General features: G+C 55.6%; 1 protein-coding gene across 4 annotated transcripts in view; it reads right to left on the reverse strand.

Moving 5' to 3' along the window:
• The window catches only part of PRDM11 (PR/SET domain 11), a 95,708-nt gene that overhangs the window by 19,493 nt on the left and 63,255 nt on the right, over positions 1–12,960 (reverse strand). For 3 of the 4 annotated variants that reach the window (XM_025266173.3, XM_006046357.4, XM_044929226.2), the window contains exon 5: positions 10,414–10,481. In XM_025266173.3, the coding sequence (XP_025121958.2) occupies positions 10,414–10,481 (68 nt within the window). Of the gene's footprint in view, positions 1–741; positions 2,986–6,032; positions 6,455–10,413; positions 10,482–12,960 lie in introns of those variants that run through there. The other variant, XM_044929227.2, reaches the window with a different exon arrangement.

The raw sequence follows: 12,960 nt of genomic DNA on the forward strand, positions 1-12,960 counted from the left end.
ATTTCCATGACCCTGCTTTTTGGTCAAAAATGGTAGAGGAGGACCTAGATTCCAAGAGATCAAAGACAGGCTGGAATCTTCCAGAAAGTGGATGGATCCTTGGTCAGGACCTGGGCATTTCCTGCCTGGGAGAATCTCTCCCTGTGACTGGAAATAAGCCAGGGCAATGCATAGGTCAGGGGGTCCCTTTCCTGCTGAAGAAACTCCCCAGGGGAGCCAGAGGAAGTCACTTCATGAGAAGCCTCAGAGGTGGGTGAGAAGGGCTTTACCTATGCCAGTCAGACACCCAGATCAATGGGCAGGTGAGCAAAAAAAGTGAGTGTCTTAGAGGGGGCCCTGAGGTACCCTGGCAAATGGACAGCCCCTGACCCTTCCAGAGTTTCCTGCCAGAAATGGTGGGGCTTTTTCCCCCAGGACCCCTAACATACTTTTAGGGGACAAAAGGTAAAATTCATTGAGCAACATCTCACTTTTGATGAGCAGAGAAATTAAACACAATGAAACAATTTCTTATGTGGATGCTTTGCCTCCCTCAGCCTATCAATTCCTTTTCTTTCCTTTAAGGGTGCTGAACACAGGGCGTCTGAGAGCTGATGGGACCTGGAGAATGCTAGGGGCACTCAAGCCCCTCTCACCAACATGTTTTCCCTTGGTCATCTAACCCTTGCTTTGGGGGCCTTGAGGTTTTCACAGGAAGCGAAGAAAGAGAATATACACCAAAGAAAGATGCTGGAGACCAAGTGTGTTCCAAGTGTGAGATCAATTCTTTTTATTGCCATCTTAACAAAAATACTTGGGAAGGCAATCTTTGATTCCAGCATCAGAGGGTGGGGCAATGCCAGGCAATATAGTCAAGCCATCAGGCTGTCAGACAGGGGAGTGTTCACTTTTGGGGATCGGGAACCCCCAAAGAACCACAGAATGGGAGAAGGAGCCCAGGACACTGCAGTTGCCCTCCATTCTCCCAACACGGGGCAAAGCTCGGGCTGGGTTTAGAAGCAGCACTCCAGGAACGGCCATGGCGGGCACTGGGCACAGCGATCCTCCCAGCCCCCTGGCTCTAGGAGGCTGGTGTGGAAGGGTGGATGGCTGGGGATATATGGCAGCCTCAGGCCAGGGAGCAAAGAGGACACAGAGCTGAGCTGCACCCATGTCAGAGCTAAGCTTGCAACTGCCACACCCCCCACCCCCAACTCCCTCCCTAACTCGAAGAACCCGGCTCTTTCCCACACTCCAAAACCAAACACGAAGCTTTGAGATGTGTGTAGCTAATGCACAGGCAGCCCAAGCAAGCGGAGGCACGGCATGCTGGAACCTGGAATGGGACAGGAGCCCTGCTGGGTTCTGGGTTCTTTTAGAAGCCAGGGGAGGGGTTGCCTTCTAGATCCTGAGATTTGGACCCTACTTCTTCCCAGCCACTGGGTGTCAGCCTTAGTGTGGGGTTGGGGGTGGGGTGGGGGTCGGGGGGTGGGGGTGGGTGGGTGGAGGAAGGGGTAGGTGGGAAGCCGGGGTGGACTCACATCTTAAATGCTGCTGTTGCCTCCCACTCAAAACCCAGAGGGCTTGGCAGGGGCAGGAAAGGAGTAATACCCGTCCCAAGTCTAGATCTGGCCTCTGACAGGGGAGCTGGAAAAATCCACAGGTTCGACTTCCGGTTCTGCCCTCACTCCCGAATAGACGATACTGTTTCATTTGTCATCTATGAAATGTAGATGAGGATGGTGGTAATGATGACTGTAACCCCCGACTCGGCTGCCTCTCCCGCTCTGTCCTGAGGACCCACCGAGCTCACACGCTCGGAGAAGCATAAAGTGCTCTACGATCACCAGGTCGTGTCTTCCCCTTCCTCTGACGTCACCTGGCTCTCCTCCCCGCCCCACAAAAGGCAAGCACGGCAGCTGAGCACACGCGCGCCTGCGCGCGCACACGCACGGAGGGCAAGCAGAAGGCCAAGGCAGGGGCTCAGAGCCCTGGGGGAGGGGAGGGCAGACCCCTCCTGGAGGGGCTGAGCTCTGCCGGCCCCTCCGCAGGCCTCGCTGCCCCCCTCCCCAGCCCCCTGAAAGCAGCAGAATCAGGGCCTGGGAGGCTGGTACAGCAGCCCTGAGGATGGAGAGCAGGATTCCATTGAGATGCTCTTGCAGCCCCCTTCCCTGCAAGGCCTGCTACCGCGGGATGCAGACCAAGAGGAGGCTGACCTTCCAGGACAAGCAAGCATTGAGCAGGCAGTTTTTCCTGCATCTTGAGCACCTGCCAAAGATGAGGGAGTCGGGCTGAGCCCAGGGCAGCCAACCTGTATTCAGTGAGGAGCTGACAGTCCCCCCAGCACCCTACAAGGTCATCGATGGTGGACACGAGAGACTGCCCCCCGTCTCAAGGCCAGACGCCCCTCCTCCAGCTTTCTTCCTCCCAGTGCAAACTGGCCGGCTTAGAAATTGTGCTTTCTCTTCCGAGACCTGGTAGTCCGTGCTGGAGCTGGTACCGGGGGCGCCTCTGGGGGCTCCACTGGGCGAGCCTCGGCTGGGGGGCTGGGGCCCACGGGGGCGGCCCCGGCAGGCCCCCGCTGAGATGCCTGAACCCCATCCCGGATCTCCATCAGCGTCTGGCACGCCTGGCTGACGCGGCCGCTCAGCTCGGCCATGGCCTGGCCGATGGCCTGCATGCTGCTTGCTAGGTCCCGGTGTGCGGCTACCAGCTCCTGGCAGAACTGCCGAAACACCTCAGTCTGCTGGGCGTGGGCATGGAGGAGCTGCCAGTCCAGGCCCACGCTGGGCGGGCCGGGGTGCGGCCGAGGGGTCCTGCAGGCAGCCTGGGGCGAGGGCCGGGGCAGGGCCTCCGGCTTGGGGCCCACGGTCTCGGACTGGTCAGAGGAGGAGGAGGAACGGAGCAGGGTGGGCCTGGCCAGGCAGGCCTCTTCCTCCGGCGAAGGCCGCAGGGGCACCCGCAGTGGCTGCCTCGAGGGCCCGGGGGTCTCCTCGTCTTCATCATCTTGGGGGATAAAAAAACAAAGAAGGGCGAATGATTACAACCGGGAGAAAGACGGCAGCTCTGGGCTTGGACACACCCCCCCACAGGCAAAGTTACCAGCTTCCCCCTCCCACACCCCGCTACCTCTCTGCCTAGTTTGGCCTCTGCTCGCTCCCCATCCAGCCGTGGAAAAGTATCTGCTCCCTAGGCCCCCAGGGTGTTTGGGCCAAGCACCCCAGGGAGACAGGTGAGCACGAACCCCGCCAGACCTCAGGCCCCCTTCCTATCCCAGGCACAGCGACACTCTGGAGGGACCACGGTCCCAGGGACGGCATGTCAACCCACGGGCTCACTTCCTCTCTCTGCAGCTCAGTTTCTCAAAGCAAAGATAACAATTGCTCTACCTACCTCCCCAACCTCTTGCCCGTCTAGCAGGGCTGTTAAGAAGACTACACAAGAGGACAGAAGAAAGCCCTACACTGCCAGAATGGTGCTATGATGCTCTTGGCCACCGCCCCGAGTTCCGGCCTCCACGCGGCCGTTTCTGAGTTGCTTGGGGCCACCTTGTGGCCTTGCTGGAATCTGCCACTTTTGGTCATGGTGGGGGAAGCTGAAAAGACTGGAGAAAGGAGGCAAGGGATGGCGGTGCTGGGACAGACAAGCCCAGACAGGGCAGAGCAGATCTACCTGGATGACCAGCCCTGCTGCTCCCTCGGTGCCTCCAGGCGGGCTCCCGGAGCAGACACATCCCATCTACCCAGGAACACCCGATGGCCCACAGGGAGCATCAGACAGACCACTCCATGAGGCCCGTCACAGGGAGGGGCCCAGCCCTGCACACTCAGATCTCGGCGGCTCTCTCATGACCAAGGTTGTGTTGAGCTAATTCCCACAGCAAGAGCGAAAAACATACAGGCTGACCCTTTAGACAGGCACATCTCTCTGCCTGTACGCAGGGTAGGGGGCTGAATTCAGAACCACCCCAGGGAAAGTGACAGGATCTTGGGCTGCATGCCTCCCAAGGGTCCTACCGTCTCCTTAGGGCCAGCATGGTAGAGAGCCAAGTGCCTTGTAGACCCCCACTTGGTGGACTCCCACTTTGTGGGGAGAGGGGCGCTGGAAGGACCGGGATGTACTGTGGTGACGTTGCTTCCCTCCCTTTCAGGGCCTCGTCCCACCCAGCCCCTGGCCAAATGCCGCAGCAGCTGGGAAAAGGAGGGCCCATCCCGCCTGCGGTGGAGGGGTCCTGGGCCCCCTGCCCAGCTCATGTCACGTTTGGTAATCTCATTACCTTCAGTCTCGGGGAGACAGAAGGATGACCAAGACAGAATTTAAGAAACAGACTTCACCTAGATAGCCCCCTTCTTTTTCTCATAATTTGGTAGCATCGTCCTGAAACTTGGGAGCTGGGAGTCTCGGGGACCTGGCAGACCCAGGTTTGAATCCCTATTCTGAATCTAGTCCTGAGACTACCTCTGCGCCTGAAGCTTAGTTTCAGAGGAAGCTTAGCTTCATCTGGACCACACGGAGGTCAGACCGGAGGGTGTCCTCCTTCGTCCTTAGTTCTTAATAGCTGACTCTGAGTAGCCTCCTGTCAGGAGCCCTCCCCAGGCCAGACAGGAAATTAGCACGTTCCCTGCAGTAGGGGGCCTGGGAAGGGAAGGCTGGGTCTCTGTGAACCATCTTCCCCTGGGCTGGCCTGGCTGGCATCCCTGGAGCCCTCCTGCCCTGCTGGTCACTGAGAAGCCGGACGGCCTCCAGGTGGGACCGCAGGTGGGGAGAGATGTGTGCAGAAGCAGAGCTGAAAGGGGGTGGCAGCCCCAGCAAAGAGTAGGGGTGGGGGGTGGGTGGGGGGTGGGTGGGGGGGGGGTCTCGAGTGCTCCCCCTTCTGGTGAGCGCCAAGAACTACAGCCCCAAAGGACAGCCGCCCCGTCTAGGCCGGGAGATTCCACACCCATCCAGCCCCTGGCATCAGTGTTCATCCTGAGCCTCTGCTTCTTAGCAGAGGGGGGAAAGAGGAAGATACTTGCTGAGGAAGAATAAGAGGTTGAGGGGGCCATGGGAAGAGGAACCAGAGCGCAGAGAGAGGGATCTTAGAGACAGCCTTGGGGCAGGCAGAAAGAGGCAGAGGACAGAGAAAAGAAGCCAGCAAGGCACCACAGAGGCCCCGCGGAAATATCACAGAAACAAAGACCCTGGGAACAGGCACACAGACAGGCCTGAGCTTTCGGGGGCCCGGGACTTGGCCGGCTTCCTCCGACGCCCCTCCCCCTTCTCCTGCTGCACGGGGCTTCCCTGGCTCCTCTCTGTTCCTGGAACGTGCCAAGCGCCTTCCTGATGCGGGGCCTCGTACATGCTGTTCTGCCTGTGAGGCCCTCCTCCCCTCCCCTGCGCTGCGCCCCACGCACACCCGTCGGGTTAACTCTTCCCCACCCTTCATCTCCATTCAACTGTCTCTCCCCGGGGTGGGGGGTGGGGGGGGCCTTTCCCAGCCAGTCCACTCCTGCTCTCAGACCACCACCGGCTGCTCTCTAATCTGCAGGGCTGAACCCAGCAGGAAAATGCGGGTGCTTGCTTCAAAAACTTCGTCTGAGTTTCAGGAAGGCGAGAGTCAGCCCAGCTCCCAGCCCTTGGGGGAAGACAGGTCGTATGCCCACCAAGTCAGCTCTGCTCTCAGGACTTCCTGTATTCATCTACCGATCCTTCTTTACTCATTTCCTCGTGCAAGTGTTTAATGAAAGGGTTCTTATTCTCAAGAGTCTAAGGAACTTCCCAAGAGCAGGGCTGGGGGAGGTTTTAGAATCAACTCTGTCTTCCCAGCTCCCAGCATCATGTTCAGGACATATTCTAGAATGAATGAAGGGTAAGAGGCGGGGAGAGGATGGAAGTGGGAGAAGGAAGGAAGGAAGGATGGAAGGGCTGGGCGAGGCAGAAAGGAACAGCAGAGAGAGAGAGAGAGAGAAGGCAGGTGCGGGGGGCATCGCCAGGAGTGAGCGGGAAGCAGGCAAGGGGGGCGCGGGGAGGGGGGCAGGGGGGCGCAGGGAGGGGAGCAGGGGGTAGGTACTCACAGCTGGTGGAAGGGCTGTCCGTGCCGTCAAGTTCCGCCCTGGGGAAGCCGTGCCCGGACCGGGCCGTGAGCAGCGCCGACTCGATTGCCCTCTCGTGGGCAGTGAGCACGATGGCAGGGGCTCGGCCCCCGGCTCCGGGGCCCGACAGGGACTGCTGCATGAAGGCCAGCTTGTCCTTGGTCCTCCGTTTCATGTCATCCCATCTGTGCTTAATGTCCTTGACGGAGCGCGGAACCTGGCTGACGGAGGTGATTTTCCGAGCTATGCCTTCCCAAATCTTGTCCCTGTCGGCATGGGACAGCCGCATGGTCTCCCTCCCAAAGAGAACCGCTTCGTGGTGGGTCACCTCGGTGACCAGAATGTCCAGCTCCTCCTTGGAGAACTTGGGCTTCCTCTTACGCTCGGCCAGGGGCGCCACGTTCCTTGGGTTGAATATCCCACAAAGCACAATGGGGTAAATGACCGTCAAGGCGGCAGGCCTCCTCCTTCCTAAGTGCCGGCCCCCAGCCGAGGAGCCAGGAGGCGTCCGGGCGCCCTCGCCCGCTCACCACCACCATACCCTGCTCCTGGCGCCAGGGCCCTCGCACTGCTGCTTAGGGGGCAGCAGGAGCCGCGGCGCGCGCGACGGGAGCGCGACGGAGCCGGACGCCTTCCGTTTCGGGTCCCGCCTGGCCTCTGACTAGCTGCGAGGAGCCAGGGCAGGCAGCTCGGCAGCCTCCCCTGGCCCCCTTCTCCCCATCCTAGAACCAGGGGTTGTTACCGAGGAGGGACAAGCACGCTGATGTAAAGAGCTTTAAAGCCCTCAACAGGCATGAAGGATCCTTACTGGGCTTAGGACGAGGCCACAGCCTGAACTCAGAGATGTTGCACAGACCTGCAAACCCAGGGGCTTGCAGGAAGATTCTTTCAACAGGGAGACTATTTACAGTGGGCTTCCAAGGGGTGTGGCCTTGCTGGTGACGCCCACGATTAAGGCGTGGTCACAGAAAGCTTGTTCTGCACCCCCGTGGGTCTCTTCCCCTTCCTAGTCTCCCAGGTCCCCACCTTTGGGTGTGGGCAGGCTCCTCCCTGTCCCGACCACCACTCCACTGCAGTGCTGGCAGGAGCTCCTTTTTGGCAGCTCATGGGTAGGACGTGAGGAGACCCTGAGCGTCCATGGGGAGACAGGGTCCACTTTGATGGAGACCAGGAAGGCCCTTGGCTTCCATCTGCACAGAGGGTCCTCGGTCACGGGCACAGCACAGCCCTTAACCCCCTGGCCTGGCACCTGCTCTGGCTCTGCGACTCATTCTTTCCCACAGTGTGGTTCTGTCCACCCTTTATCTCATGTCCATGGTCCCAAAGATCCACCCAAGAGAGCATCCTAGAGTATGATGGGAGACCCAGAGTCTGATTCATTCCCTCTGGCTGGTGCCAAAGCCACAGCAAGGGACAGGGCGCAAAGATCCTTCAGCCCTTGTCTCCCCACTCCACCCACCCAGAATACCACAGCCCGAGTGGCAGAAGAAGAAGGCGGAGGCTTTGTCACCCGGCCAAGACAATGGCCGGGGCCTGGGCCTTGCACTCAGACAGACTTTGGATTAGAAGCTGAATCTCCTATGCAAACCTTGTCCCCCGCCCCCACCCCCGTCTCCCCGGTGCCACCTCCAAGGGCTGCCAGGAGGAATCTGTTCAGGGCTTCTTAATCTCACCACTACTGGCATTTAGGATCAGAAGTTCTTTATTGGTGGGGGAGAGGGCATTCTGGACAATGCAGGATATTTACCAGCATTCTTGGCTTCTGCTCGATAGAAACCAGCAGCATTCACCCGCAGAGTTGTGACAACCAAAAACATCTCAACACACTGCTTCCAGGAGACAAAAAGAGCCCCTGCAGGTCGTGGACCACCGATCTCATGAATGCAGAGCACCCACTATGGGGCTGCCATAGAGTCAACAAGTGGGTTCTATTCCCAGCCTAAACTTAGGTTTTGAGAAAATTAATCAACTCCATTCGATCTTCTGCAAGCCCCTAAGCTAGTGAACGTGTCCTCAAATTAGAAGGAGCTGTACAAATGGAAGCCGTACATTAAGGGGGAAAAAGAGGGTCCCAGGATGAATTGGCTTTCCCCTCAACCCTGGAACTACCCGAGGGCTATCTCCCCGTCAATAAACCATAGACCCAACCCCAGCCTACCCCTTGAGTCTCTAATGAGATGAGGGCCCTCCAGCTGTGGGCCACCCTGGCACCATCTTGAATCAGAATGGGTCCTGGAGCAGGAACAGGACAGACGCCAGGCCAGCAAGGGAGCAATAGCAGAACCCACCCACATGAGGCCCAGGAAGCCAGGCTTGGCCTGGTCCCTCGTGCACAGAGAGAACACTGGCCTAGACGCTCAGAGATGGATTCCAGTCCTGTTCTGCCACTGACCACATCATCTTGACCCTGCTCTGCTCTGGGCCTCACTTTACCACTGGAGCATGAAGATCAGAGCAGAGCAGTGGTTCCCAACCCCAGCAGTGCATCAGAATCACTCCGGAGAGCTTTACAAACTGCCGACGCCCTGGGCTCAGTCCCAGCCCGATGAAGTCAGAATCGTGGGAGCGCCAGATGACCACTTAGTTAGCACAGGTGATGAATCCCCTTCTCTGCAGTATTGGCAAAGCCTTGTCCCCAAACAGAAAGATCAGAGATACATGGAAGAGCAGAACTGAATCAGCTCTCCTGGCCAAAACTTCAGTGCAAAAAGGCCTGACCCAGACCACACTCAAACACACTCTCCTTTGCTTGCCTAAAGCCAGGCCAGAGCCACAGGCCAGGGGTCTGGGCCATGCAGCCCATCTGATCGCCTGCTGGACACCTGGTTGCCACTCCCCACTTCTGAGCCTTTGCTTACAAGTGCCCTCAAATGCCTCCCTTGAAGGCCCAGCTCAAAGGCCCTCCCCACCCTCACTTTCATCTGAGCCCCCACAGCACATCGCCCTCACTTCCTTGGAACAGCCTCATTAGAAAAAGCAGTTTCCACAGCAGAAGGTGTGAGTCCTGGGAGGGCCAGGGAGCAGGGCTGGGCCCATCTATCTAGGACGCCCCGTACAGGCTCTGACTCACTGCAGGTGCTCAGGAATAAGGGCTGAGTTGCACGTGCTCATCTGACCTGAACCCAGTGATCAGGGAGAAGAGGGCAGCCAGAGATGTCCACCCACCTTCTTGGAGCCACTTTCAGGGCACAGCTGACCTGACTGTGTGAAACGGGGCAGGTCCCCACAGCACAAGACTGGGGCCTGCCTGTTCTCAGCGCTTCCGCTTCTGCACCTGTTCAATCGCAACGAGGACAGCGACTCCGACAAATCAGTGGGCGAATCCTTAAGTGTCCCAGAGAGTATCCACAGCTGCCCGGCTGCCAGCCGGCCTCAGGTGGGAGACCCGTGGGCAGTGGGGCCCAGGGGAAAGGGACCAGACAACTCACGGCAGCCTCCCCACCTCAAACCAGTTTCTCTGCATTTGCTTGGCAAGTCTCAGGGTTTAAATCCAGCAGACTCCCCTTAGGGAGGCCCTAACTGCCCTCCCTTCAAGCACGATCTCTCCTCTACCCTCCAGCCCCCAGCCCCACGGGGCACACACACTGACAGAGGGCCCGATCCACGGTGCAGCACTGCCTCGGGTTCAGCCCTCCAAGACCCAGCTCGCAGCCCAGCTGCTAACCTCTTCACGGCTCCTGAATCCCAGAGACAGGCCACCAAGGAGGCAATGAGGCAAGACTGACCTCCCATACTGCCCGATGATGCCATTGGGCAGGGCCCCGCCCAACTCCCAGGCACACCAGACAAGCCAGCAGCATAGAACCCAAAGGACAGCTTGGCGCAGCTGCCTCGGGGTGGCCCTGGGCCAGTCTCCTGCTCGCTCTGGCTGGCGGTGAAGGATCCTTCTGGTGCAAACTTCTGTCCCCAGCAATGGACAAAATCACTCTAACAATCAAAAACTGAGCTAGGGACTGCGCCCTTTTCTCTGGGGGCCTTTTAAACAATGGCTGGGAGTTGCACTTTGATGTGTCCTGCACCCCATCCAGCCGGAGTTTGCCTGCGAGAGATGTCACAGTCCAGGGACATCCCCACCTCCACGCAAGAATGCCAGCAGGCTGGGGCCTGGGGCCTCCAGAGACACTGACACGTTTGCCCCTGTAAACAGCTGGTCTGGCCACAGGCCTCCTCCAGACCCCTTGATGGAAGCCTGGGGGAGTCAGAGGATTGGTCCCCCGGAGCTAGACATGTTCCTGCCAAGAGCAGTCCCGGGGCCTTCAGGGACTTCCACCACTGGAGACTCTAAAAGGCCAACGTGCTCCCTTGGCCTCCTTTCCAGAGTTTGGACAAGGCTCTTGGGAAAGCAGCAGAGAGCGGGACTCACCTCATCCAGTTGGCTTTAGTCTCATCTGACCCATCTATGGACTTGTAGCGGTTGTTTTTGTCCACAATCTGGAAGACAGAGAGACAGTCTCGAAATGGGCATTTTTGAGGGGTGGGCTCTTGCGTCCCCAGCCTCCTCCCCAGACCAGGGCCCAAGGCCACCACCCAGAACCCTCCCTGTGGCCTCCCTACTAAGCCCCCATTGCTGCAGGACCGACCCGGAGCTGGGCAGGGATCCCATCTCCCTCCTCTGCCTTGAAGGAATACCCAGAACATGCCAACAAGTGGCATTGCCAAGAACATCACATTGCAACAGCAGTTGAATTCAGGCGTTCCTCTCTCTCCACGGTTTCTGCGGGAGATAGAGGCTGACACCAGATGACCGGGCACACGTGATTCCAGCGGGTCCTTCCTCTCCCGTCTCTAAACATTCAAGAACCTCAGGGTTCGGGGTGGACCCCTTCATCTTCCATAAAACTGTCTTTATTTCATCACCATTTTTGAATCACAGTTCAGCTGGATATGGAATTCTAGACAGATGAAGTTTATTTTCTTTCAGAAAATAAAGACTGCCAAAAAGGCTGCCATAGGCTCTTAAGCAACTTACTATTAGTCTCTGTTGTTCTTTTGTGGGTAATCCGTCTAAGTAAATTCTAAGCCTTCCTCTTTATGCTTGATTTTCTGCAGTTTCACTATGTGGTTTTAAAGTGGAGATTTACTTAAAATTCTCATTAGTTGTCAAGCATATTACTTGATTAGGATTTATACCTCCTTTTCAACTCTGGAAAATTCTGAGCTATTATGCTTTTGAGTACTGCTTCTCAGTCATTTTCTTTAGTCTCTTCTTGCAGAAGTGCCATTAAACACATATGGTTGGAACCCAGTCTATTCTCCAGGTCTTACAACTACTCTCATAATTTTCCCTCTATGTCTTTGCGGGTGATGTTCTCAGAAAATTTCTTGGAACGCTCTTTCAACTCACTCATTCTCTCTTTGACCATGTTCATTCCAGAGTTTATGACTATTGACATTTTTCCTTTCTTTCCTTCCTTTTTAAAAGATTTTTAATGCAATTAATATTTTTCATTCCCAGAAATTTCAATTAGTTCTTTTTCACACTCATCTTTTCTTATTCTGCCTCTTTTTGTTTCATAATGCTGTGCTCCTTCTTTCTTTTTCTAACAGCTTTATTGAAATATAATTAACATACAGTATGTCATGTGATAAATTTTGACAAATGTATATATCATAGTCAAGATAATAAACATATCCATCACCCCTAAGAACTACTTTATGGCCTCTGTGATCCCTCGCTCTTGCCTCTCTCCATATCTCCCATTCTCAGTTCCACAGGCAGCCAGGGAGCTGCTTTCTGTCACTACAAATTACTCTGCATGGTTCATGCTGCTGCTGCTGCTGCTAAGTCGCTTCAGTTGTGTCCAACTCTGTGCAGCCCCATAGATGTGGTCCATAACTTTATACAAATAGAATCAAATGGAAGGCATGTTTGCCTTCTTTCACTCTGCACAATTATTTTGAGATTCGTTCCTCCTGGTGTGTGTATCAGAGTTCATTTCTTTGTACTGGTGAGTAGTATTCCATCGCTTGGATGCATCACTATTTTTTTTAGTCTACCTATTGCTGGACATTTGGGTTGTGGCTAGTTTGGGCTATTATAAATAACGCTGCTAAAAGACATCACTAGCAAATCTTTTTCTTTTATTGGAGTTCAATTGCTTTACAATATTCTGTTAGTTTCTGCTGCACGATGAAGTGACTCAGCTATATGTATACATATATTCTCTCCCTCTTGCACGTTCCTCCCATCCCCCACCCACCCCCTAGGTCATCGCAGAGCCCCGAGATGCACTCCCCGTGCTGTCCAGCAGCCTCCCCCGCCGGCTGCTTTACACATGGTAGTGTACGTATGTCAGTCCTGATCTCCTCGTTCGTCCCTCTCTCCCCTTCCCCACTTTGTCCACACGTTCTTTCTCTACACCGTGTTTGTATAAATACATACACTTATTTCTGTTGGGCAAATACATAGAAGTGGAATTGCTGGGACACATGGTAAGAATACGTTCAACTTTTAAGAAACTGCTAAACTGTTTTCCAAAGTGGTTGCACCGTTTTATATTCCCCTCAGTCGTATGTGGGATTTCCAGTTGATCCAGATCCTTGCCAATACTTGGATGAACTGGCTTTTCTGTTTTAGCCATTTTGACAGGTATGAGGCAGTATTCATTGTGGTTTTAATTTGCATTCTTCTGATGACTAATGACACTTGAGCATCTTTTTATGCACTCATTTGTCAGCTGCATATCTTGTTTGGTGAAGTGTCTATTCAAATCTTTTGCCCATTTTTAAAATAGTGGACTTTTTTTTTTCTTACTGTTGAGTTCTGCGAGTTTGCAATGGACTTCCCAGGTGGCACTAGTGTTAAAAAACCCACCTGCCAATTCAGGACACATAAGACATGTGGGTTGGATCTCTGGGTTGGGAAGATTCCCTGGAGGAAGGCATGGCAACCCACTCCACTATTATTGCC

Source organism: Bubalus bubalis, chromosome 16 (genome assembly GCF_019923935.1).
Source record: "Bubalus bubalis isolate 160015118507 breed Murrah chromosome 16, NDDB_SH_1, whole genome shotgun sequence".
Lineage (NCBI taxonomy): Eukaryota > Metazoa > Chordata > Mammalia > Artiodactyla > Bovidae > Bubalus > Bubalus bubalis.